Source organism: Rhinopithecus bieti, unplaced genomic scaffold (assembly GCF_001698545.2).
Source record: "Rhinopithecus bieti isolate Rb0 unplaced genomic scaffold, ASM169854v2 scaffold_77048, whole genome shotgun sequence".
Classification (NCBI taxonomy): domain Eukaryota; kingdom Metazoa; phylum Chordata; class Mammalia; order Primates; family Cercopithecidae; genus Rhinopithecus; species Rhinopithecus bieti.
In genome coordinates this window covers 118,981-143,397 of record NW_016828325.1, presented here as the reverse complement: position 1 = coordinate 143,397, position 24,417 = coordinate 118,981, and the positions used below count along the sequence as shown (strand labels likewise).

General features: G+C 48.2%; 1 protein-coding gene across 1 annotated transcript; it reads right to left on the bottom strand.

Moving 5' to 3' along the window:
• Nucleotides 1-766: 766 nt before the first annotated feature.
• On the bottom strand, nucleotides 767-22,130 carry UPF3A (UPF3A regulator of nonsense mediated mRNA decay). The gene is made up of 12 exons (XM_017864453.1): nucleotides 22,103-22,130; nucleotides 21,783-21,952; nucleotides 21,574-21,690; nucleotides 21,110-21,216; nucleotides 20,300-20,406; nucleotides 16,847-16,945; nucleotides 16,618-16,728; nucleotides 13,066-13,121; nucleotides 12,818-12,976; nucleotides 6,362-6,483; nucleotides 3,851-4,145; nucleotides 767-1,103 (listed from the first exon to the last, which is right to left on the bottom strand). Exons 1-12 carry the CDS (start codon nucleotides 22,128-22,130, stop codon nucleotides 975-977), a joined length of 1,500 nt encoding a protein of 499 aa, XP_017719942.1. The 3' UTR covers nucleotides 767-974.
• Between the last annotated feature and the right edge of the window lie 2,287 nt (nucleotides 22,131-24,417).

Here is a 24,417-nt window from a genome sequence, read left to right as displayed (position 1 = left end):
TTATTTGGCAAATCTTTTTTTTTTTTTTGAGACGGGGTCTCGCTCTGTCGCCCAGGCTAGGAGGCAGTGCCGATCTCAGCTCACCTACAACTCCGCCTCCCGGTTACGCCATCTCCTGCCTCAGCCTCCGAAGCTAGCTGGGACTACAGGCGCCGCCACCTGCCCGCCTAGTTTTTGTATTTTAGTAGAGACGGGTTCACGTGTTAGCCAGATGCTCGATCTCCTGACTCGTGATCCACCCGTCTCGGCCTCCCAAAGTGCTGGGATTACAGGCTTGAGCCACCGCGTATTTGGGCAAATTCTTAAACCATGGTGTAAACTGTAATGGTTACAAACCACAAATGCATCCATCCAAAGATTGTGAAACCATTTTCATCCGGTCAGTGGCAAAACTGTTGAAAGGGCAATAGTTGAAGCTGTTCGGTTTTTAGACAGTGGGAGCTCTGGTATATATTCCTACCAGGACTAAAACACAGCACACTCTGCAGGCATGGCTGACTCACGGAGGCTGTAACAAACAAGAATTACTCTGTACTCGACACCACGGCTCGGAGGCCACCGAGAGGCATGAGAGACGGACAGCTCCTCTGCCTATAAATGAATGAAACCCACACTGGATGTCGTTCTCACAGCACTGAAAGTGCTTCAGGACTCACACTGATCCAATACTAACTTTCTTCCCTATTTTACACATATTTTTCTACTGTCCAGTGGAAATCATCTTCTGTTTTGGCTGAAAAACAAATATTAGTGTATAACAGGAATGGGTAAAATCCGTGAGAATTCTGCTCAATTTAATACAAGATCACTACTTTCTTTAGAATGGTTTCTGCGTGTTTCTATGTCACCCTCTGTATTTTTAGCTTCCAGTTTCCTGGTAAGGAGTAAGTTCTCCTTTCCAGTCACACTCGGAGTCATTTACACGTTTCTGAGATTCCTTCGCTTGTCCATGGAGGCCAGGTGCACCCAGTGACTCACTCTGCCTCTTCCCTCTTCTCAGGACCAGTCCCCGAACCTTCTGCCTTGCAGATCCTCCCGCTTCCGCCACACTCTCGCGCTCGGAAGCGAGCTCCTGGATCATACAGCTGCAAGGCCGGCCGGTCCTGCCAGGATAAGAGGGCATATTACTCTTCCAAGGGCTGGCAACACAGAAGGGTCAATATCTCCCTGTATTTCTAGAACTTGATGATACGAACTGTCCAGAGAAAATCAACCAGGCAGCTAAAAATCAGCCCTTTTCACAGCACTCTCTCAGAAACCAGCCATTCTCAGGCAATTTAAGAAGCCATGTAAACGTCGGTTATCTGAGCAAATGTTACTGCTCAAACCAAGAACACCTGTAATCTGAGCTGGGGAGGTGAAAACTCAAACATGTCCACCTCAGTCCCTAAGCCTGAAACAAAATGATATGTGGACCCTCAGAGACGGTTTCAGATCTGCGAACTCAAACTGTTATTAACGTGAGTGGTAAGCAATTTCCACGGGGCTTATCCCTGTCTAGCATCTACAGCAGGGAAACTGAACTGATCCCTTTTTGGAAAACACCATCCCATCATTTTATTAAATTCCTGGAGGCAAAGCAATAAAAACGACCCATAAAGTCCATGAAGGGTAACTGTTCAGGGCCTGAAGAAGGCAACAGCCAGGGAAGCACAGAGTGGCCTTGAAGGCCAGCGTCAGCAGCGACAGCAGCACAATTCCTCCCTGATGGGGCCACCAGCCCTGCCCCGGCACTGAAGGGGTGGCAGAGGAGGAAGGTGGCTTCCAGCTTCCTGAAGCCTGCAGCCTCCTGCTCCACATGCCTCCCGCGTCCTGCCTACTCTCCCTGCAGAGCTGCACCCTTAGCCTCCAACAGTCACCAGGAGCCCAAGTGTGGGCTGCAAGGATGACCATGTGGGCACATCTCACATACTTCTTCTCCAGGATTCACCAGCTCACCTTTACCTCCTCCTGGACTGTGTGTGTAAGCCCACATCAGGTTGCCATCAGGGGGTTTAACTTAATTTTCTTTTCCTTGGTATGAACCTGACCAATGGGAGGGGTGCGAACAGGCTCAGCAGGCCCCTGGACCTGAATGCTCCTGTGGGGTGGAGATAGGCTGCCTGGAGCCAGCATGCACAGCTTTTTTTTTTTTTCCTGAGACAAAGTTACACTCTGGTTGCCCAGGCTAGAGGGCAACGGCACAATCTCAGCTCACTGCAACCTCCACCTCCTGGGTTCAAGTGATATTTCTGCCTCAGCCTCCTGAGTAGCTGGGACTACAGGCGCGTGTCACCACGCCCGCTTAATTTTTGTATTTTCAGTAAAGATGCGGTTTCACCATGTTGGCCAGGCTGGTCTCGAACTCCTGACCTCAGGTGATCCACCCACCAGCCTCCCAAAGTGCTGGGATTATAGATGTGAGCCACCACACCCGGCCGACACTTTGGCTTCTTACCAGGGCAGTACCTGTGTACACAGATGGAGCATGGAGCCTGACCTGAGAAGTACATGACAAATGCCAGGCTCCCGGGAAAGAGGCTCCTGCACACATTCCCACCACAGCACTGTGAGGCTCAGCAGAGGAGCAAATGCTCCCCCACCTCAGTTCGGGGGAGCACCAGGCCATTCACCACTGCTAAAATAAGGCAACTGAAGACTGAGGACTGCCTATCGAAAAGACCCATGGCTGTACTTTGTGCCCCTCAAGGTCCAGGCAACCCCAGAAAACTGTGGAGTATTCTAGAGGTGTTTATTCAAGGGTGAAGACAAGAAGGCTCTCCTCTGGCTTTCAGCTTCGACTTCACTGAAACATTTTTTTTTTTTTTGACAGAGTTTTGCTTTGGTTGCCTAGGCAGGAATGCAATGGCGTGATCTTGGCTCACTGCAACCTCCGCCTCCCAGGTTCAAGTGATTCTCCTGCCTCAGCCTTCTGAGTAGCTGGGATTACAGGCACGCGCCACCATGCCCAGCTATTTTTTATATTTTTAGTAGAGATGGGGTTTCGCAATATTGGCCACACTGGTCTCAAACTCCTGACCGCAAGTGATCCATCCGCCTCGGCCTCCCGAAGTACTGGGATTACAGGCATGAACCACCACACTTGGCTACACTGAAACATTTTAAAAGTGAACATCGTTCCTACACACAACCACCTGGAAGGATCTGCAAGGAATTAGGCTGGGTGAAGAAAGCCACTCTCAAAGCTCACACACTGTGTTTCCACTCATCCAGCATTCTTGAAATGACAAAATCACAGAGGCAGAGAACAGACAGTGGCTGCCAGAGGTTAGACATGGGGAGGAGGTGAGTGGGAATGCGAACCCGAGGCAGCCCTCAGTTTGCTGGGAGCCAGGGTGGGGCCTGGTGCTGCCAGAAGGGTGATGCCGTCTGTAGTGCTGCGCTGGGAAAACGCAATCTGAACAAAAATCAGCTTCAAACTTCTGAAAAAAAAAAGCTGTTTGCTTGGCTAAGGGGGTAACCACAGTCCTGTGCTCAGCGTCTGTGCAGAACTAACTTCAGTGTTTGTGAGCCACGGGAATATTCACTAATCATCAGAATGTTGTTGATAATGTGGAAGAAACCTCCATGAAATATTAAAACTTTCCTTCCTGTCTCAAGGGAAAATTTAATCTTATTCTCAAGTGAATCATACAAACGTGTTAGTTTTATACTAAAAAAAATCTTTCTTTTCCTGGTGAAAATAATTGGACTCTCTGAGAAAAGATGGCGACTAGTCTCACTCTAGGATCTGACTTTCAGGAGTAATGAGCTTCCCAAGACACAAGGCCAAGTGCGGGTGACACGGTCAGTGTGCAACCTGGACCTTAAGACAGCCAGACAGATTTTTCTTTTTGGGTTTAATAAAAACCTTGTTTGCCAGTCGCTCCTTTCTGGGTGCCGGACCGTCGTCACACCTCTGCGCTCTTCCCAGTCTCTCCATGGCCTCCCCCGGAGCCCCGCTGTCCTGGCTCCCCTTCCTCCCTCTGTCTTGGCCAGGTCCTTTCCCCCATCTCTGCTCATCTTCACTCCTTCTGGAAAGCCAGTAAGGCTCGTGGTGAGCTCTGTGCCTCCTGCCGTCATCCACATGGTGTCTTTGTGCTTCAGATTCTTTTTCTTGAGATCTCTCCACATCCCTGTACTCTTTATCACTGCTGCTGCGTGACCTGTGGTTCAACCCAAGCATCAGCGACTGCAGTAACCGCCGGTCGGCTGCTCACCCTCCTTTCTAGCCCGCTGGTTCCCAGACAACAGGGGCCCGTGTCAGCACTGCACTGCTGAGGCTGCACTGCAATGGGCACACAGCAGACACTGACAAAAACCACTACAAAGAAGAATAAATCATAGTAATAATATCTGTAATTTCAGTTGAGTGACAGATAGACAATATGCCTCACGCTAAGGTACTTTTTATACATATTGTCTAATTCTCACTAACCCTCCAAAGTAAGTATCTTCTTTCGGCCAGGCATGGTGGCTCACGCCTGTAATCCCAGCACTTTGGGAGGCCAAGGTGGGTGGGATCACCTGAGCTCAAGAGTTGGAGACCAGCCTGGTCAACATGGTGAAACCCCCTCTCTACTGAAAATACAAAAATTAGGCAGGTGTGGTGGCATGTGCCTGTAATCCCAGCACTTTGGGAGGCCAGGGGCAGGCAGATCATTTGAGGTCAGGAGGTTGAGAGCAGCCTGGCCAACATGACGAAACCCCGTCTCTACTAAAAATACAAAAATTAGGCCAGGCATGGTGGCTCACGCCTGTAATCCCAGCACTTTGGGAGGCCAAGGCAGGCAGATCACCTGAAATCAGGAGTTCAAGACCAGCATGACCAACATGGAGAAACCCCGTCTCTACTTAAAACACAAATTTAGCCAGGCACGGAGAGGCATGCCTGTAATCCCAGCTACTCAGGAGGCTGAAGCAGGAGAATTGCTCAAATGTGGGAGGCAGAGGTTGCAGTAAGCCGAGATCGTGCCACTGCACTCCAGCCTGGGCGACAGAGCGAGACGTTGTTTATCAAAAATAAAATAAAATAAACCTTCTTTTCTACAAAGTGACTGAGACTAAAGTGGTCCAGTGGCTGTATCCATCATGATGTGCAGAGTAAAATTAATTGACATTTAATAATGGCAGATTAATTATCTTTATGCATTTATCAGAATATTAAATGAATAGTAAATAAATGGCTGCTTCGCTCATTTGGCAGGGCTGGTGGGGACCATAAGGATCTGTAACCAAGCACGAATTCACACCAGACACGTGGCAGTGTCATGAACAGTCACAGTAACGACACCCTTAACGTAACCCAGTGCTTCACAATCATGGATTTGATAATCAGACATAAATTTTAAAAACAAAGCAATAAACCAAAACCCCCAAGAAGCAGAAAGAATACTTCATCAACTCTGAAAGAAAGGCAGTGAGAAATCACCCCTACGACTGTGACTCTGGGAAGCTGGTGGCCTAATCCCATTAGTCTTCCCAAGTAAAACCCACGTCCACCATTCCCTGCGAGCCAAGTGGCCCTGGGCACCAGGAGACCGTGGGTGGTGAAATGTGGTGAGCGGGCAGGAGTCCCAGAGGGGAAGGCAAGCCCAGGTGCCCGGGGTCCTGAGGATGGTGGGTGCCAGGAGCAAGAGGGACAAGATCTCCCCTGACTGGCATCTGGCTGGTCTCTCTGGCCCACCAGGCAGATGCTGCTGTGTCTGTCCCTTTTGCAGATGAGCTCCCTCCACAGAGCTGCTCCCTCCACAGAGCTGCTCCCTCCACAGAGTTGCACTGTTATAAGCAGCAAAGGAAAAGAAAAAGGGAGGACCCGCAGTGCACAGTCAAAGCTGCTGGTCAAGACCCACAGCCAGAGGAGCCAGGGACAGCTTCAACCAAAGGATCACAGCACTTACAATTCTGTTTCTCTACCACAAAAGATCTGCCAGCCCTAAAAGATGGGGTTCCCAAATATGCAATTCTGTAGATAAATTGCAAGGGGGCTAAAAGAGCAAAGGGCAAGATATCACACACACACAGAGAAAAATAAAAACAAAAAACAGAAAACAAACAAAGACTGGGAAGACAGATCCTGAAGACCTGACATGCAACAGCAGGAATCCAGGAGATGGCTCAGGAGTAAAAGGAGGACATGGAGGGAAAAGCAAAGCAAACGACAAGAAGAAATTTCCCCATCTGAAGACAGACTTGAGACTGCAGACGAGGCGAGTTCACTAAGTTCCTGCCATGCTGACGGGAAATGAAGGCTAATGTGCACTCCACACCCTGGGAAGTCTGGGATTCCAAGAATAACGTGAAACAGGCATACTCGTATTGACAAGGCCTACGTCACCATGACTGGGAGCTGACGCGGTCGTAACAACAAAAGCACGCTCACGTCTCCTGGGACTCCTCCAGTGAGCCTTCCACGGGCCTGCCACCTCCAGTATCAATCTCCTCTCCTCTTTCTTTTGGTTTCTCTGTGGTTGGTTCCTCTCCCTTTTCTGGTTTCTTAAGAAGCTGAGAAATTACAGTGTTAGTAAAATAGCACCTCAAGAGCACATTTTAAAAGAAGCTGTTAAATAAATAATTACAAATATACCCCAATATTGAAGCCAAATGTTTGCATGGCAAAGAATTAGAGCTAACGGTCCAAAAGGGAGGTTTTTGGTTTAATACATGGTGGAACATTCAGTGAATGAAGTATTTTTAGTCATGAAAAGTAAGGTTGGTTAATGTGATGCAAAGATGTTCACGTAATGAATAAAGGGCTAAAAAACAGAACATGCACCACAACCCCACTTGTACTTCTCTTTCTTTTTTGAGACAGAGTCTTGCTCTGTTGCCCAGGCTGGAGTGCAGTGGCGCACTCTCGGCTCGCTGCAGCCTCTGCCTCCAGGGTTCAAGCGAGTCTCCTGCCTCCACCTCCTGAGTAGCTGGGACGACAGGCATGTGCCACCACGCCTGTTTAATTTTTTTTTTTTGAGACGGAGTTTCACTCTTGCTGCCCAGGCTGGAGTGCAGTGGCACGATCTTGACTCCCTGCAACCTCCTCCTCCCGGGTTCAAGTGATTCTCCCGCCTCAGCCTCCCAAGCAGCCGGGATTACAGGCGCCCACCACCATGCTCAGCTAATTTTTTGTATTTTTAGTAGAGATGGGGTTTCAGTATGTTGGCCAGGCTGATCTCGAACTCCTGACCTCAGGTGATCCACCCACCCTGGCTTCCCAAAATGCTGGGATTCTGGGCGTGAGCCACTGTGCCCGGCCCCCACGTCTATTTATGTTCTCACACACACACACACACACCACCACCACCATCTAAAGGGCTCTGCAGCACTGTGTTAATAGTGATTATTTCCCATTTTGAGATAGAGTCTCGCTCTGTCGTCCAGGTTGGAGTGCAGTGGCACAATCTCGTCTCGGTTCAAGCAATTCCACTGCTTCAGCTTCCCGAGTAGCCAGGACTACAGGGGCGTGCCACCACACCTGGCTGATTTTTGTAGTTTTTGTGTTTTGTTTTTTTTTGAGACGAAGTCTCACTGTCACCCAGGCTGGGGTGCAGTGGCTCAATCTCCACTCACTGCAACCTCTGCCACCCTGGTTCAAGCAATTCTCCTGCCTCAGCCTCCTGAGTAGCTGGGATTACAGGCTCCTGCCACCGTGGCTGGTTAATTTTTGTATTTTTAGTACAGATGGGGTTTCACCATCTTGGCCAGGCTGGTCTTGAACTCCCGACCTCATGATCCACCCACGCTGGCCTCCCAGAGTGCTGGGATTACAAGCGTGAGCCACCATGCCTGGCCAATAGTGATTATTTCTAGATGGCAGAACTGAAATGACTTTATTTCCTTTCATCTATAGGGTCTAGTTTTCCTAAAACAGACAAGCATTAATCTTGTAATAAGGAAAAAAATTTTTTTAAAAGGTTGCTTCCTACTGATAATTTAGAATATAGTTTTCAAAACACTGATGATTCTCTTTCCTGAAACAGAATAAATGGACAAGTTGCCACAACGCATTTCATCTGCCCTGTATGTCCCTGGGCCTTTCTCCCTGCTCTCTGTACAGTTTTTGAAAGTAAAGCACCTCAGCTAACTTGGGAAAAGGGAGAAAAACAAAACAAAAAAGCAATGGAAGCACCACAGACTGATCATTTGTAGAACAGAAATGGAAGGTGTACTTCCGACAATTCTGTTCTCACTCATAAAGTGGACATACTTTAACTTGCAGCACAGCAACACCATACACAGACGTATTCAATTACACACGCTCACTTGGGAACGCAACGCATCATGAAAGGTGGAGCCCTGGACGCAGCTTCTCATCAAGGGTGGGCCCTGCGTCAGCTGTGAACATCCTCTTATTCTGCCTACGTGGAATCTGGGAACTTACACATTTCCTTTCCGGTAACTGTCCATCTTTTATAAAAACTGCAACAGTAACACGTCTGTAACAAATGCGAGCCACAGGGAAGTGCCAATCTCCATCCACCCACTCAACAAATATTCTGAGTGCCTAGGAACTGTTTTCACAACATTTCTGACACTGCGTGTCTTTTTCCACACCACTCTCCGCCTCTCTGCCTCTCCGCCTCTCCGGCACCAGCTGCGTGCTCCACATTCAACTCAGCGCTGAGGCCATCGACCTACAGTTAGCACCAGAACCCACAGACTGCCCCCTTCAGATGACAGTTCCAAGTCCTGGAGTGTCACCCGAACTTCTGACCAATCAGCAATAAATTTCGAGGTTCTCGACGGCCTCTCCTCAGATTTGGTAAGTTGCTGAAATGGCTCATAGAACTCAGAAAGGCACTGTCTTCTCGATAATTGGCTTATCATAAAGGATACAACCAGGAACAGCCAAATGGAAAAAATACACAAGGTGGGTATGGGGGATGGCGCAGCGGTGCTTGGAGCTTCCGTGCAGTAACCCTCCCAGCAAGCCCCGTCTTTTTTTTTTTTTTTTTTCTCGAGACAGAGTCTTGCTGTCACCCAAGCTAGAGTGCAGGGACGCAATCTCGGCTCACTGCACCTTCGCCTCCTGGGTTCAAGCGATTCTTCTGCCTCAGCCTCCTGAGTAACTGGGACTACAGGTGTGCGCCAACACGCCTGGCTAATTTTTGTATTTTTAGTAGAGATGGGGTTATACACCATGTTAACCAGGCTGGTCTCAAACTCCTGACCTTGGGATCCACCCACCTCGGTCTCCCAAAGTGCTGGGATTACAAATATGAGCCACTATGCCTGGCCCCCGGAAGCCCTGTCTTTAGGCATTATTAAGGTTTCATGATACAGGCGTGATTGATTACGTCACTGGCCACTGGTGACCTCTCTCTAGGCCCTCTGCCCTCTGCTAGGATGGGACTGAACGTCCCAACCCTCTAGTCCTGCCTTAGTCTTTCTGCCAACGAGTCCCCATCCTGAAGCTGCCTGGGGCCTCCAGCCCCCAGTCCTCTCATTGGCATATAAGATACTCACATTACTGTGGATGCCCGGGGTCTGAGGAGCTGTGTGCAGGAATCAGGGACTAAGACCCTGTGCTAGGCACTAGGGAATGGCTATGAATGAGACAGGGGTGCCCCTGCCTTAAAGGAACTCACACCTGATGCTCTACCTGAGGCAATGGTGGTCAAGGGGAGGAAACAAATGAATAGGATAGCCCCAGATAGCAGCTACGAACACACGAAGGGAGAGTAAGGCAGCAGACGCAGGAAGAGGAGGGTCCAGGAGGACTCTCTGCAGAGCCAAGACAGGAACTAAGACCAGATGCCAAGAAAGAGCCATGGGCACATCTGGGGAAGTCCCTGTGGAGGCCTAAGGTGGAATCCGCTGGTACATTCAGGAGAAACCAGCAGGCCAGAGCCGCTGGAGACGAGCTGGGGAGCAGGCCAGCTCTGCTACGCCCTGTGAGGCTTCCAGAGGCCAACCGGAGTGCATGGGCAGCTGTGCTCCCTCCCAGCCCTTGCCTGTGTGTGTTCACCATAAGGCCACACATAAGCTCACTGCTTAGCATCCTCAGAGGACAGCTGAGCTGTCTGTGTGCCATATTTCTTTTTTTTTTGAGACGGAGTCTCGCTCTGTCGCCCAGACTGGAGTGCAGTGGCGCCATCTCGGCTCACTGCAAGCTCTGTCTCCCGGGTTCACGCCATTCTCCTGCCTTAGCCTTCCAAGTAGCTGCGAGTACAAGCTCCTGCCACCACGACCTGCTAATTTTTGGTATTTTTAGTAGAGACGAGGTTTCACCACGTTAGCCAGGATGGTCTTGATCTCCTGACCTAGTGATCCGCCCGCCTCCAGCCTTTCTGAGGCGGAGTCTCGCTCTGTCACCCAGGCTGGAGTGCAGTGGTGTGATCTCGGCTCACTGCAACCTCTGCCCCCCGGGTTAAGCAATTTTCCCGCCTCAGCCTCCCGAGTAGCTGGACTACAGGTGTGCGCCACCAAGCCCAGCTAATTTTTTGTATTTTTGGTAGAGATGGGGTTTCACCCTGTTAGCCAGGATGGTCTCGATCTCCTGACGTTGTGATCCGCCCGCCTCGGCCTCCCAAACCATATTTCTCTTTATTACGAATAGCCATGAGGGCGAGGCATTGTGGCTCATGCCTCTAATCCCAGCAGCAGGAGGATCGCTTGAGCCCAGGAGTTCAAGACTAGCTTGGACAGCACAGTGAGACCCCCATTTCTACAATTTTTTTAAAATTAGCTGTTCAGGTATGATGGTGCACCCCTGTAATGGGAGGCAGAGCAGGAGGATCACTTGAGCCTGGGAGGTAGAGGCTGCAGTGAGCTGTGACTGTGCCACTACACTCCAGCCTGGGTGACACATTGAGACCCTGTGTCAACTCCCCCACAAAAACCAAACAAAAAAATAGCAAAATAGTCATGAGCAATCTGTCTTTAAGCTGTTGGTACACCTTCTTTTGCATTCCTCCCCAGATTCCATTTTTCAGGCATTAAAAGAATTTCAATTTTCCACATGATTTAGAAGTGAAAGACCCCCATACTTAGCACAGATGCTTATTAAAAGCTAAACCAGGCCAGGCACGGTGGCTCAGGCCTGTAATCCCCAAACTTTGGGAGGCTGAGGCAGGAGGATCACTTGAGTCCAGGAGTACGAGACCAGCCTGGGCAATATAGTGGGACCCTCATCTCTACAAAAAATAGAAACAGGGTCTCTCTCTGTTGCCCAGGCTGGTCTTGACCTCCTAGGCTACAGCAATCCACCCACCCTGGTCTCCCAAAGTCCTGAGATTATAGGCACGAGCCATCATGCCCAGCCAACTTTTCTGTTTTTGACTGACCGTATCAGAAACAAATCTATAGTTCAACGATCTCTTCCTCACCCTTTCCTAACCTATCTTCTTTCCCCAAGTCCTGACATTTCTTTTTTTTTCCTTATACAATTTTATTGAATATAAAGTATTCAATAAATAATAAGTCATATTGAATATACCTTAAATCCTTCATGGAGTGATACCTTAGTTCTAAATCTAGGTTTAGTACTGAGAAGACAATGGCTGGTCCCAATTCTGGCCAACACATTTCACACAGAGAAAAATTCCCTCTATGTATTAAACCACCCTCATCAATGAATGTATCAGTCACAAGAAAAAATCAGCAAGAAATACAGAAACTCATTAGTGCTACCACAAAAGAAATGATAAAACCCGGTTCTATGAGTCAGCCTTCACACAGAAAGGCAAAACCAGTGGTTTTCAAACGTGTACTTTTTAATCAGGAAAACTTTTTTTTGAGACAGAGTCTCGCTCTGTCACCTGGGCTGGAGTGCAGTGGCTCGATCCTGGTTCGCTGCACCCTCTGTCTCCTGGATTCAAGCAATTCTCCTGCCTCAGCCTCCTGAGTAGCTGGGATTCCAGGCACCCGCCACCACGCCCGGCTCATTTTGGTGTTTTTGGTAGAGACAGGGTTTCACCATATTGGCCAGGCGGGTCTCAAACTCCTGACCTCAAGTGATCCGCCTGCCTTGGTCTCCCAAAGTGCTGAGATTACAGGTGTGAGCCACTGTACCAGGCCAGGAAATTATTATTATTATTATTATTATTATTATTGGAGATGGAGTCTCGCTCTGTTGTCCAGGCTGCAGTGCAATGGCACAATCTCGGCTCACTGCAACCTCTGCTTCCGGGGTTCAAGCGATTCTCCTGCCTCAGCCTCCTGAGTAGCTCGGATTTCAAGCGTCTGCCACCACACCCGGCTAATTTTTGTATTTTCAGTAGAGACAGGGTTTCACCATGTTGGTAAGGGTGATCTCGAACTGCTGACCTCGTGATCTGCCCGCCTTGGTCTCCCAAAGTGCTGGGATTACAGGCGTGAGCTACCATGCCCAGCCAGAAAACTTTTTTAAAAAGGAAAATATAGAGGGTGGAGAATAGGAGGAGGGTGAAGACTGAAAAACATCAGGTACTGTGCTGACTACCTGGGTAACAAAATTATCTGTACACCAAACCCCAGAGACACTTGATTTACCCACGTAACAAACCTGCACATGTAGCCCTTGAACCAAAAATGCAAGTTGGAAAGTTAAAAAAAAAAAAAAAAAAAAGACAGTGTCAGCAGCAGCCCGACGTGTGCCAGCGTGGGGCTCCCGTGGGGGTGTGCTCCCCACTGCACACGCAGGAGGACAGGCGCCCAACAGCAGCCTGAGGACTCCTAAGGCTCAGGACACACTGTGAAAACCACTGCTGTAGGATGGAAGGATGGAAAAGATGAAAAAAATAACAACACAATATTAGATTAATTCAGAATGTTTTCAAAATTCTAAAGAACTAAGATATGTAAAAAGTATAATTACTATAGCAGAACTATTTTGGAAAAGGAAATGTTTCCTCAGAATTACCTTAATCCTTACTTCTTTCTCTGCAATTTTCTTCTGTTTATCTGTCTCTTTTTTTTTGCATCTTTCTTCTTCTCTTCTTCTTCTTTTTTCCTCTTCCCGCAAACGTTTCTTTTCTAACTCTCTCCTCCTCCGTTCTTCTCGCTTCTCTTCTCGAATTCTCTAAAGACATAGAAGGGTGTGTATATAAACCGCCTGGATGAGAACGGCAGCAGCAGGGAGGATGTTCATGAGGTAAAGGCCAGACCTACCTGCTTTTCTAATTTTCTATTTTTAATATATTCCAAAAGAGGTGTTGTTCTTCTAGCTAAAACACAAAAGTTGTAATATAGTATTTAACTCCTAAAGAAAGATTTATTTTAAATACTTGTTTTCAATTTGATCTTTAAAATAAAGAAGGTACAATATCATTACTTTTAAATTTACATGACCCCACACTGTCTCCAGCGGAGTTTTTATTCCATCACTATCACGTCAAGTAATTTGAAAGTATCAACGATTTTATACACAGTAGACATCTAATTCCTGATTCTTTTTTTTTTTTTTTTTTTGAGACGGAGTCTCGCTCTGTCGCCCAGGCTGGAGTGCAGTGGCCGAATCTCAGCTCACTGCAAGCTCCGCCTCCCGGGTTCACGCCATTCTCCTGCCTCAGCCTCCCGAGTAGCTGGGACTACAGGCGCCCGCCACCTCGCCTGGCTAGTTTTTTGTATTTTTTAGTAGAGACGGGGTTTCACCGTGTTAGCCAGGATGGTCTCAATCTCCTGACCTCGTGATCCGCCCGCCTTGGCCTCCCAAAGTGCTGGGATTACAGGTGTGAGCCACCGCGCCCAGCCAAGGTTCAATTTTTAATATGTAGAAATAGCAATCACAACAACAAGGAAGACTCTACAGCCAAGTCCTGGAATGAATTAGTCGTTCCCATCAGGGATGGTGGATTCTAAGCCACATTCATTCGTTCGTTCGTTCGTTCGTTCGTTCGTTCGTTCGTTCGTTCGTTCGTTCGTTCAACTCTGGCAAAGCACTGGCTGTGCAGCAGACTCTCGGGAGGTGCCAGGACACGCCTCCCTCTCCCCACCCCGGCAGGAGCCACGTGTCTGCCCCAAAAAGGTATGTCTCAAAACAGCCCTAAAGTGACCAATCCTATGCAAGGGGACATTTAAAACAAAGTGAGATGGAAATGGGAGGGGCAGGGAGGTGAGGCCTGTAATTAACATCTAATTTACTTCTTCTCGCTCTTCTTCAATTTATCAAGTTCTTAAGTGGAGAACATACAGATTCCAACTGCCAGGAAAGACGCATCTTGTGACCTAAAACTTACAGAAAAACCACCCCCTAGTAAAATCCATCTCACAACAACTCACTTTATCCTTTTAATTTAACTAAGAAAGAAAGAAAAGGAAATAAGGAATGAGGCTCAAACTAGCATTGTCTCTAATGTCTAAGTCTCTCATGTCCTTCCTAAATCAAAATACATATTCCACGGTAAGCTAAAAATGATATAAAAGCATTAAATATTTACTGTTCCCATATGCTATTATTTTTCGCTAGTTACTCAGCTGTAACAGTCACTAACATGCTGAAAAGGAACTTCATGTAAATTCATCACTGGTCTCGACTTTGCCCCCAATACTGTCCTACCCTCGTCTTCCCTTGTGTGTAATGGTGCCACAATCCACCCATCTGTTCAAGTCAAACCCTGGAGTCTTAATTCTTCCTGTTCCCTTACCTCCCACACCCTATCCATCTGTCAGTCCTGTCCAGTCCACCTCCAAAACACACGCGCATCTCCTGGCATCCACAATCTATGCCATGTGACACCACCAGAGTGATGGGGACAAATAATCAGACCATGCCACTCCCCCAGTGGCTTCCAGTTGCCCTGGAATGAATCTAAACATCTTGCACAGTGCCCCGACCCTCCAACCACACTGCCCTCACCCACGTGTGCCAGCCCCACAAGCCTGCAATCCGCACGTGCAGTGAAAAGTGACAGCCGCCAGCCCTGCCCCTGGTGCGTCCTTCCTCCACTGCTCAGCACAGCCAGTCTCAGTTCATCTCCTGACCTCTTTCCCTCCCGCAGCCAGTCTCAGCTCCAGCTCCACCACCATCTCCCAACCTCTTTCCCTCCCATATTCCACTGTCACATCAGTGGCACTGATTACAAACTGAAGGGCCCTGGCTGGGCTGTTCCCGCTCCTGCTTCCTACCTGTCATCCCGATGGCAGGCAGAGACCTTGTGCGACCTGTTTACCACTTGGCCCCAAGCTGAGTCCCAGAGTCAGTGCCCAGGCAGCATGCAGCCTCAGCACATCTTGTTTACTTTAGTGATCAAAAGCTTCATTACGTACGGCCAGGCGTGGTGGCTCACGCCTGTAATCCCAGCACTTTGGGAGGCTGAGGCAGGCGGATCATCTGAGGTCAGGAGTTTAAGACCAGCCTGGCCAACATGGTGAAACCCCATCTCCACAAAAATATAAAAATGAGCTGGGCATGATGGCGGGTGCCTGTAATCCCAGCTACTCAGGAGGCTGAGGCAGAAGAATTGCTTAAACCCAGAAGGCAGACGTTGCAGTGAGCCGAGATCGTGCCATTGCACTTCAGCCTGGGCAACACAGTGAGGCCCCGTCTCAAAAAAAAAAAAAAAAAGCTTTATTACTAGACAAATGAAGAAACTGAGTGAACTATTTCAATAACATTGACCTTTCTTATTAATTCAATCAACATTTACAAATTCCTGAACTTTTCTGTGTTGCAACCGTGAAGATGAAAATGTAGTTCCACTGGGGAAACCAAACGAGGGAGTTTATGTGGTGGGAGACAAACAACATGGCTGTCACGACACATCAATTTCTTTTGTTTGTTTTTTGAGATGGAGTCTCACTCTGTCACCAGGCTGGAGTGCAGTGGTGCTATCTCAGCTCACTGCAACCTCCGCCTCCTAGGTTCAAGCGATTCTCCTGCCTCAGCCTCCCGAGTAGCTGGAACTACAGGCGCCCGCCACCATGTCCAGCTAAGTTTTTGTATCTTTAGTAGAGACGGGGTTTCACCATGTCGACCAGCCTGATCTCGAACTCCTGACCTTGTGATCCGCCCACCTTGGCCTCCCAAAGTACACTCCTCTTGATGGGTGGGCAGGGCACAGCCTGGGTGGGAGAGGTGAGGGGTGAAGAACAGGGGCTTTGAGGAAAGGAGATCCACAGAGAGCAGAAACACTTCTAGGTGTGTCTGGGACTAAACCACAACCGTCTGCCTGATTTTCATGTCAGTGCTACTGAGAACTATTTCTAAAGTACACGACTTGTGGGCATGGGGTGGAAGGCTGGATTTAAACTCGATTCTGTGCTCTGGCTGGGCTTATCCACAAGTTGGCTTGGCTTGGCTAAGGGAGCCTGGCATTGCTGTGGAAGAGCAGCAAGATGACCTCACCACGAGCCAAACATCTCATTCCTATGGGCTCCTGAGGCATCCGTCTGTGACCACTGACTTCAACTCTGTGACACACGCGCTTTCCCTGACGCCGTCAGGCACATACCATTCATGTGTCTTCTCCACTGCTCATTCGGAAGCATCATAACTTAAAAGGATCATAACTAAAAAAATCACGTGCTCTCCATCAGCCAATGCCCAGAAATATTTTCCCATGCGGCCATCTTGCCATTCTTTTGTCAAAACTGGAAATCACTCTACATTTCTGCCAAGCCTGTAACAAGTTTCAACTTGTTATCACAATCAAGAAAAAAAAAAAAAGTATATCCTCTACGAGTAAATCTCTCAATAAAGAAACGAGAATGAGCACAACAGACCAATGAGCTCTCTTGTCTTTGCCTCCATCTCCCCCAGCAGGGTCTCAGGGTTGGCACTGGTCTTCTCTTCCTCCACACAGTAAGTTTCTAAAAACTTCTTATATTCTGGATCTAGACATTAAAAAACAGAAAGAAAATAAATATAATCTTTCCCATCTACAGGAGAATTACATTTGCTTAGTGTTCTTAATTTGGCAGCTTCATAATGTAGCACTTGGAAAGGGCTCACCATCTTCGATGCTTCCAGTCTTGGCATCTTTTTTTTTCAGCTTCTTTTTGGCTATCTTCTGGAACGGAGCAAACTCTACCACTGCAGGATATTCTAGGCCTTTTAACAGGAAACATGTTCCAGAAGCCATTCTGAAATTCTACTACATTCATTTTGCAAAATAATGACCTAGCTTACTTAAAGAGTAAGTGTAACAATGACAATGTATTATTACTATTTAAACTATAATTCATCCTTCCAGTAAGAGATTAAAAAAAAAAACATTTAAAAACCTACAATTTAATTACACTTTCAAGCACCTGCAACCTTAACATAGCAAACTCCAGACTAAAACAAGGATGAACTCATGGTAGGAAGAACAATTATTTATTAAACAAAACAATCCATCATGTTGTGGTGGTTGTGTAACTGAATTTGTTCAAAATTCATCCAATTGTTCACTTTAAAAGGGTGACTTTTACCATATATAACTCACACCTCAATAAACCTGACCTCCCCAGCCCCATCCCAAATAATGTATTGTTGGAATACCTTTAAATAATCAGATTTCTTAACTACGTTTTACATTTTATTTTAAAAGGTTAATTCAACTATCAATTTGTTATTTAAGTTCAAGAAAATTACTTTGCTTAGAAGACACCATGGCTAAAATTGAGGGCTTCAAAGGCTTTATAGAATATTCCAGGTGAAATCTGCTTCTGATAAAAGTAGAGAATGGAAACCATTAGAAACTAACTTTGTTGCTATGTGGGGAAAAAATGAATATACAAAGAGAAATGTTCACTAAGAGAACCCGCCATATGCCGAATCATCAAATGGAACACTGCTACCTTGGTACTAAACCCACTGAGTCATTTTTAGACTTGTCAGTGACTGAATTATAACTCCTTTATCTGGGAGACATTTTTGTGCCAACCTCCACTATCCAGAATAAAGTCAGAATCAGGGAGACAGTAGAGCACTGGACCAGCAGGGATGATGTCCAAGTCACCACTCCACCCACAAGACCTAGCACACAGTGGATACTCATTCAATGGCAGATGACATAGTCCCTGATTCCAAAGCTAAAACTAATCAGTGTGGTACCACCACACAGACACATCTATCAAGGGAATAAAATACAGAGCCCAGAAATAAACCTTTGTAATATTTGGTCAACTGATTTTTGAAAAGGGTGCCCAGACCATTCAATGGGGAAAAGAAGGTCTTTTCAACAGCTGGTGCTGGGAAAACTGGATATCCATAGCGACAAGAATGAAGTTGGACCCTTACCTAACACCATATACAAAAAGTAACTCGAAATGGATCAAACCTAAATATAAGACCTGAAACCATAAAACACTTAGGAAAAAACACAGGGGAAAAAGCTCCATGGCAATGGATTTGGCAATGGGTTTTTGCATATGACATCAAAAGCAAAGGCTTAGGCCAGAGACCATCAAAACAACGGCAGGGCGATGGTTCACGCCTGTAGCCCAGCACTTTGGGAGGCCAAGGTGGGGGAAATCCCTCGATACCAGCCTGGGCAACTTAGCGAGACCCCGTCTCTATTTAAAAAACTAAACAACAACAACAAAGTTGAACCGGAAATAAGGACGGACTTGCTCACTACTGGTGGGAATGTAAAATGGCACAGTTGCTGTGGAAAACAGTACGGTATAAATTTTGTGACTTTTTTTTTGGAGACAGAGAATCGCTCTGTCACCAAGGCTAGAATGTAGTGACACCTTGGCTCACTGCAACCTCTGCCTCCCAGGTTCAAGTGATTCTCATACCTCAGTCTCCCAAGTAGCTGAGATTACAGGCACACACAATGATGGCTGGCTAATTTTTTTATTTTTAGTAGAGACAGGGTTTCACCATCTTGGCCAGGCTGGTCTCAAACTCCGGACCTCAAGTGATCTGCCCACCTTAGCCTCCCAAAGTGCTGGGATTACAGGAGTGAGCCATCACACCTGGCCATGTTACATGTATTTTACATACACACACACACATATATATACGTACATACACATACGTAGTTTTTCACTCCATCGCCCAGGCTGGGAGGTAGTGGCATGATCTCAGCTCACTGCAACCTCCGCCTCCCGGGTTCAAGCAATTCTCCTGTCTCAGTCTTCTGAGTACCTGGGACTACAGGCGCCTGCCACCATGCCTGGCTAATTTTTGAATTTTTAGTAGAGACGGGGTTTCACGTTGTTGCTCAGGCCGGTCTCAAACTCCTGATCTCGTGATCCACCCGCCTTTGGCCTCCTAAAGTGCTGGGATTACAGGCGTGAGCCACTGTGCCCGGCCCATCAACATTTTTTAAGTGAAAAAGGGAAGCTGAGTAAGTTACTGAATAAATGAGCAATGAACACAAAGGTCAGTTCAAGCACCACATTTGCTTCTGGTCACAGGAACTAGCTTGGCTAATGCTTATTTTGTAACAATCTTTCTAGTCCTTACCCCTTAGTGGAGAAAAAGAAAACACTCATCAGTGTCAAAATGCTTGAAGTGTGAAGAGGGTGGCCGGGGAGGGGAGGGCAGAAAACAACTTGCTGTGAAAGGTACACAAACTTGACAGCCAGGAACACAACAGCAGACAGCCTGACAGGAGAGGAGAAGGGGAAAAGATCAAAGCAGAACCCTGTAAGTACCGGGAAGGGAACTATTGAGGCTAGAGGTGAAGACTGCTGTCTCCGCAGGCAAAGCTGTTTAACAGCACTCAGTGACTTCCTGGTGATATTATCATAAATGGTACAGTCATGAAGGGTGCTGTTTAGGAAGATAGAAGTCAGTATACATTTTGGAAAATTCCTATCAAACAGGTAAAATAATTTAGTTTTAAAACCCAAAAAGATAGAGTTCTCTCATGCAAAAAACTCACTCATGAAAACCTTCATTCTCTGATAATACATAAATAGACTGTCACTATTACACAGAATTTCTGGAATTTTTTTGGTTTAAATAATAAAATTAAATAATTTCCATTTTTAATATCTGCACATAATTACAGTAACATAATCAAAATTTACCATCTTACTTTAGTCTGAGAACTTTTTAATTACAACGCACAAACAGACCAGATGCTGTGGCTCACACCTGTAATCCCAGCACTCTGGGAGGCTGAGGTGGGAGGATCACTTGAAGCCAGGAGTTCAAGACCAGCCTGGGCAACACAGTGAGACAGACCCCTGTCTCTACAAAACTTTTTTTATATCAGTCGATCATGGCGGCACACGCCTGTGGTGGCACACGCCTGCGGTCCCTGCCACCTGGGAGGCTGGAGGGTCTCCTGAGCCAGAGTGTGAGGCTGCAGTGAGCCGTGATTGTGGCTGCCGCACTCCAGCCTGGGCAACAGAGCAAGACCCTGTCTCTAAAAATAATAATAATAAAAACACGGATATTCTAGCAACACTTCATTAGTATACCTAGAGATTATAATCGATTTTTAAAAACCAATAATCCAACCTTTGCTGTCAAGGAAGATATATCCATCAAAACGATCTCTAAAAAGAAGGATGTCATCAGGATTCCTAAAATTAATGTATGCTCTTGAGTAGAGATGAGGATAAAGACTGAAATAAGAGATAACAGTGAAAATGGTTAGTGAAAAATACAATACTCCATTATTTTAGCCTCTTTTTCCTTTTCTGGGCACAGCAAACCACTTTAGATAAAACTTTTGTGCCAAATCACCTCAGTTAATTGTAACAACCTGGATATTCTTTAGCAAAAACAAACGCAAAACGTTAACTTTACGAGGCAGAACTCAGGTCCCTTCTGCGCTGCCCAGAACCGGTCCTCGGAGGCTGAAACCCTAAGGCAAAGCCAGGGCGCACTCCCAGGGGAACGCGCGGCGCCGGGGACCCTCTCCGGTATTTAGAGCTGCACTGGCTGCGGCACGGGCGTGGAGGCCACAGGAAGAGCCGGCGCCCTCCCGCCCCGCCCCGCAGCGCCCCGTCCGCGTCCTGGCAGGGAGGCCCGGGAGGCGCCGGGCGGGCAACGCTGGTCCTTTCAAAGGCACCCGTTTTCCTAAGCGCTAGCCGCCTGAAAATCATCCGCATTTCTAATGCAAACCACATCTGCGTTTCCTTGTTGTTGCTATTTTTCTTTGAAAGGACTTACACGTTTTACTGAAATGTAATTTATTCAAAAGGTTCACACGATTCCCATGAAGGAGAAATCACGGTAAGGAGCTTAAGGCAACGAGAAGGCCAGCGGCGCAGAGCTCTGGGTTCCGCCCTCTCCTCCTCCTCCTCGCCTCGGGGCGGGCCTCACCTCAGGTCGGCGGCGAAGAACTCGAAGTAGTCGTGCGCTGGCAGCGGGCGCAGCTGCTCCTCCAGCTGCTCCTTGGTGAGGCCCGGGGGCAGGCGGCGGATGACCACCTGCGGGGAGCGGGCGGCCGTTCCCACCGCAGCGGGGCGTGGACATGGAGCTCCGGAGGGACCGCGTACTGCGCACCGCGCAGGGGGCTCCGGGCCCGCCCCTCCCGACCCCGACCCCGCCCCTCCCGACCCCGACCCCCCGCCTCCTCCCGACCCCGACCCCCCGGCTCCTCCCGACCCGCCCTCCCGACCCCGCCCCCGCCTCCGCCCCGCCCCCCGCCCTCCGACCCCGCCCCCCGCCACCTCCCGACCCCGACCCCGCCCCCCGCCCCTCCCGACCCCGACCCGCCCCCGCCCTCCTCCTGCTCGACCGCCTCTCCTCGCGAGGTTTGCGCGCCCGCCCCGTCCCCGGCCCACCTTGCTCAGGCCGTCCTCTTCTCCTCGCGACGTTTGCCCGCACCGCCCCCGCAACCGGAGGACGAGGTGGCTGAGTCTCAGCTTCCCGCTGCGCGAGTCGCGGTGGAACTGGCACTTCTAGGGGCGACAGCTTCTCCCTCCCGCACGGTCCCCGCGCGAAACGGCCGCCTAGGGCCCTCCGCCCCCTCCTTTTCGAGCGCATCCCGCACTCTCCCGCGAGCCGCCAAAACCGTCACCCCTCGACAAAACCTCGCGAGAGCTCGACCCCCCGCCCGCCCTCCTTGGGGTTGCGATGCTCGGGGCCGCCCACGAAGGGGCAGACGCTTGCGGGACGGTCGGGATCGGGGTCGTGACCTCCGGCCCACACAGGCCTGGCTCTCTGCGGGGCCGGGCGGACCCTCAGGGAGCGGGGTCGGAGGTTTAGGGCGGGCCCGGAAGGCGGAGCGCCGGCGCTTTTGGTCTGGTCGTAGTTGAGAGGAGATCGCGGCAAACCCCGCCTTCCCAGCCCAGACCGTTGTTTATCCCCCGCCCCAGGCTCTCTGGCGGCCGGACGCCATCAGAGCTGGGTTGGCATTTTGAACGGTTTTTTTTTGTTTTTTTGGTTGTTTTTTTTGGAGGACAGTCTCACTCTGTCGGCCCAGACTGGAGTGCAGTGCGCGATCTCGGCTCACGCCATCTCTGCCTCCGGGTTCAAGCGAGTCTCCCGTCCAGCCTCCTGAGTAGCGGGACCTTACCAGGCCACGCGCACCACACCTGGGTAATTTTTTTTGTATTTTTTTTTTTTTTTTGAGACAGAGTCTCGCTCTGTGCCCAGGCTGGGAAGTGCGGTGGCCGGATCTCAGCGCACTGCAAGCTCCGCCCCCCGGGTTTATGCCATCTCCTGCCTCAGCCTCCCGAGTAGCTGGGATACAGCGCCGCCACCTTGCCCGGCTAGGTTTACTGTATCTTTTAGTAGAGACGGGGGTTTCACCATGTTAGCCAGGATGGTCTCGATCTCCTGAGCTCGTGATCGGCCCGTCTCGGCCTCCCAAAGTGCTGGGATTACAGGCTTGAGCCACCGCCCCGGCCTTTTTTTTGTATTTAAAGTAGCAGACGGGGTTTCGCCATGTTGGCCAGGATGGTCTCGATCTCCTGACCTCGTTATCCGCCTGTCTCGGCCTCCCAAAGTGCTGAGATTACAGACGTGAGCCACCGATCCGGGCCCTTGCACATATTTTCTTATGAACACACAGGTAGCAGCACTCTGATTACAGTAACTTATATGGAAGTTATTTTAAAATGACTTTCCCCTTCTCTTCCTCATGTAGGCTGTATATTTCATCTGCAGCACGCTTTCTCCCAAGAATCTTAAGCACACACAGGAAACCAGAGAATAAAATCACTGAGGCTTGAACACATCCAGAGACCAAGGGCGTCACTGGCAGAAAAGCTTTTAGGCGGATCCCCAGGCCCAAGAGCCACCCCGCCCAGAGACGTGGCTTCCTAGGAGCAGTTCACACGCGGCTGTGCAGCACCCACAAGCGGGGCCAGGGGCTGGTTTTCATAGTTCACAGTCTGCAGGGATCTTAGCAAAAATATGGCCGTGGTAAAAGTGCCTCGACCAGATTCAGTGAGTAGGAAGACTAGGCTGATGAAAAGCTCTGATGATGTGTGTGATTAAAAGTAGATAAATGTGGTTGCCAGATAAAATATTTTACCATATAGTGAAGGGCAGAATGTTGAAACCATTTATTTTAAATGTTTGACTGTTCCTGCAGTGTTTAAAATATAGGAGATGCATTCTGATTAGAAAGAAACTGCTCTCAATCTATTTGTATGTCTTCCCTCTAGTTTTAAAATATTAAACAATCTAACTCAATATTTAATTTTACCTCTAGTCATGTTACTAGGCTGGGATAATAAAAAGGACTGTTGAACTTCACATCTGCCATCTGTAACACATTCTTAATGAAGCAATCTTGCATCAGGGGATTTATCAACTCTGCCAAATTTCCTAAAATTACCAAATGGAGAAAAAAGAGCTGGTCCCGCCTCACCAGGCACAACCAGGTACAGTAACTTAGGGTATTTCTTGTGTTCGTGTTTTGCCTTCACCACTGCAAAGACCTGTTCTTGGCTGAAGCCAGGTTGGCCTCAGCCAACGTGAGGGAGCCTTCATTTGACCTTCCCCAGAACCGTGAGTATTTCCACTTCTCCCTTCACTGCACTGTATACCTAAAGGGACTCAACGTTTGCTGGATGTGTATATTTTGTAAACCTAGCTAGCAAAATGTCCACATGTTTCTTCACCCCCCAAGTCAATTTTTTAACACCTTTCTGATTCATTACTTCTGTTATTGCAAAGTTCTGAAAAATGATTTTGAAAAAAAGGATTTTAGAATTCAGCTGTTTGATGAAATTATCTTTAAATAAAATCTTACATGAATTTTAAGATACAGTGAATGAAATACACTTGTAAAATAGTTTATGATTTTACATGACAGATTATATCATAAAGAAAATCTAGCTTCCTACACATTAGCCAGCCTATTGAAATGTTCTGTTTGATACATGTACAGAACTTTACAGCCAAAGCAAAGCAGTAAGAATAATCTCCAAACCCTTCTTCATGTGGGCTATATACTATGTAACTTTACTTTTGCTTAAATGAACACTTCCATCTGTGAATGTGGCCCTGGGCTACATTTTACTTGGTAGCCCTTATCTCATTGGTAGATGACAGTGACTTGAAGAAGCTGGTGACCATAACACTTCCAAGTATTTCCCTTAAGGATAACATGGCCACTGTAGTTAGCGAGAAGGACACCTTTTTAGGATAAACTTGTCATGAGATACTGAAGAACT

Excerpts from the sequence above, each read along its gene's own strand:
- UPF3A (XM_017864453.1), bottom strand. The coding sequence starts at position 22,130 with ATGGCGTCCGGCCGCCAGAGAGCCTGGG. Across the intron at positions 21,217-21,573 it reads AAGAGGACGGCCTGAGCAAG|GTGGTCATCCGCCGCCTGCC; the intron begins GTGGGCCGGGGA and ends CGCTCCCCGCAG. Across the intron at positions 13,122-16,617 it reads AAAGACAAGAGAGCTCATTG|CTAGAAGAACAACACCTCTT; the intron begins GTCTGTTGTGCT and ends TTTGTGTTTTAG.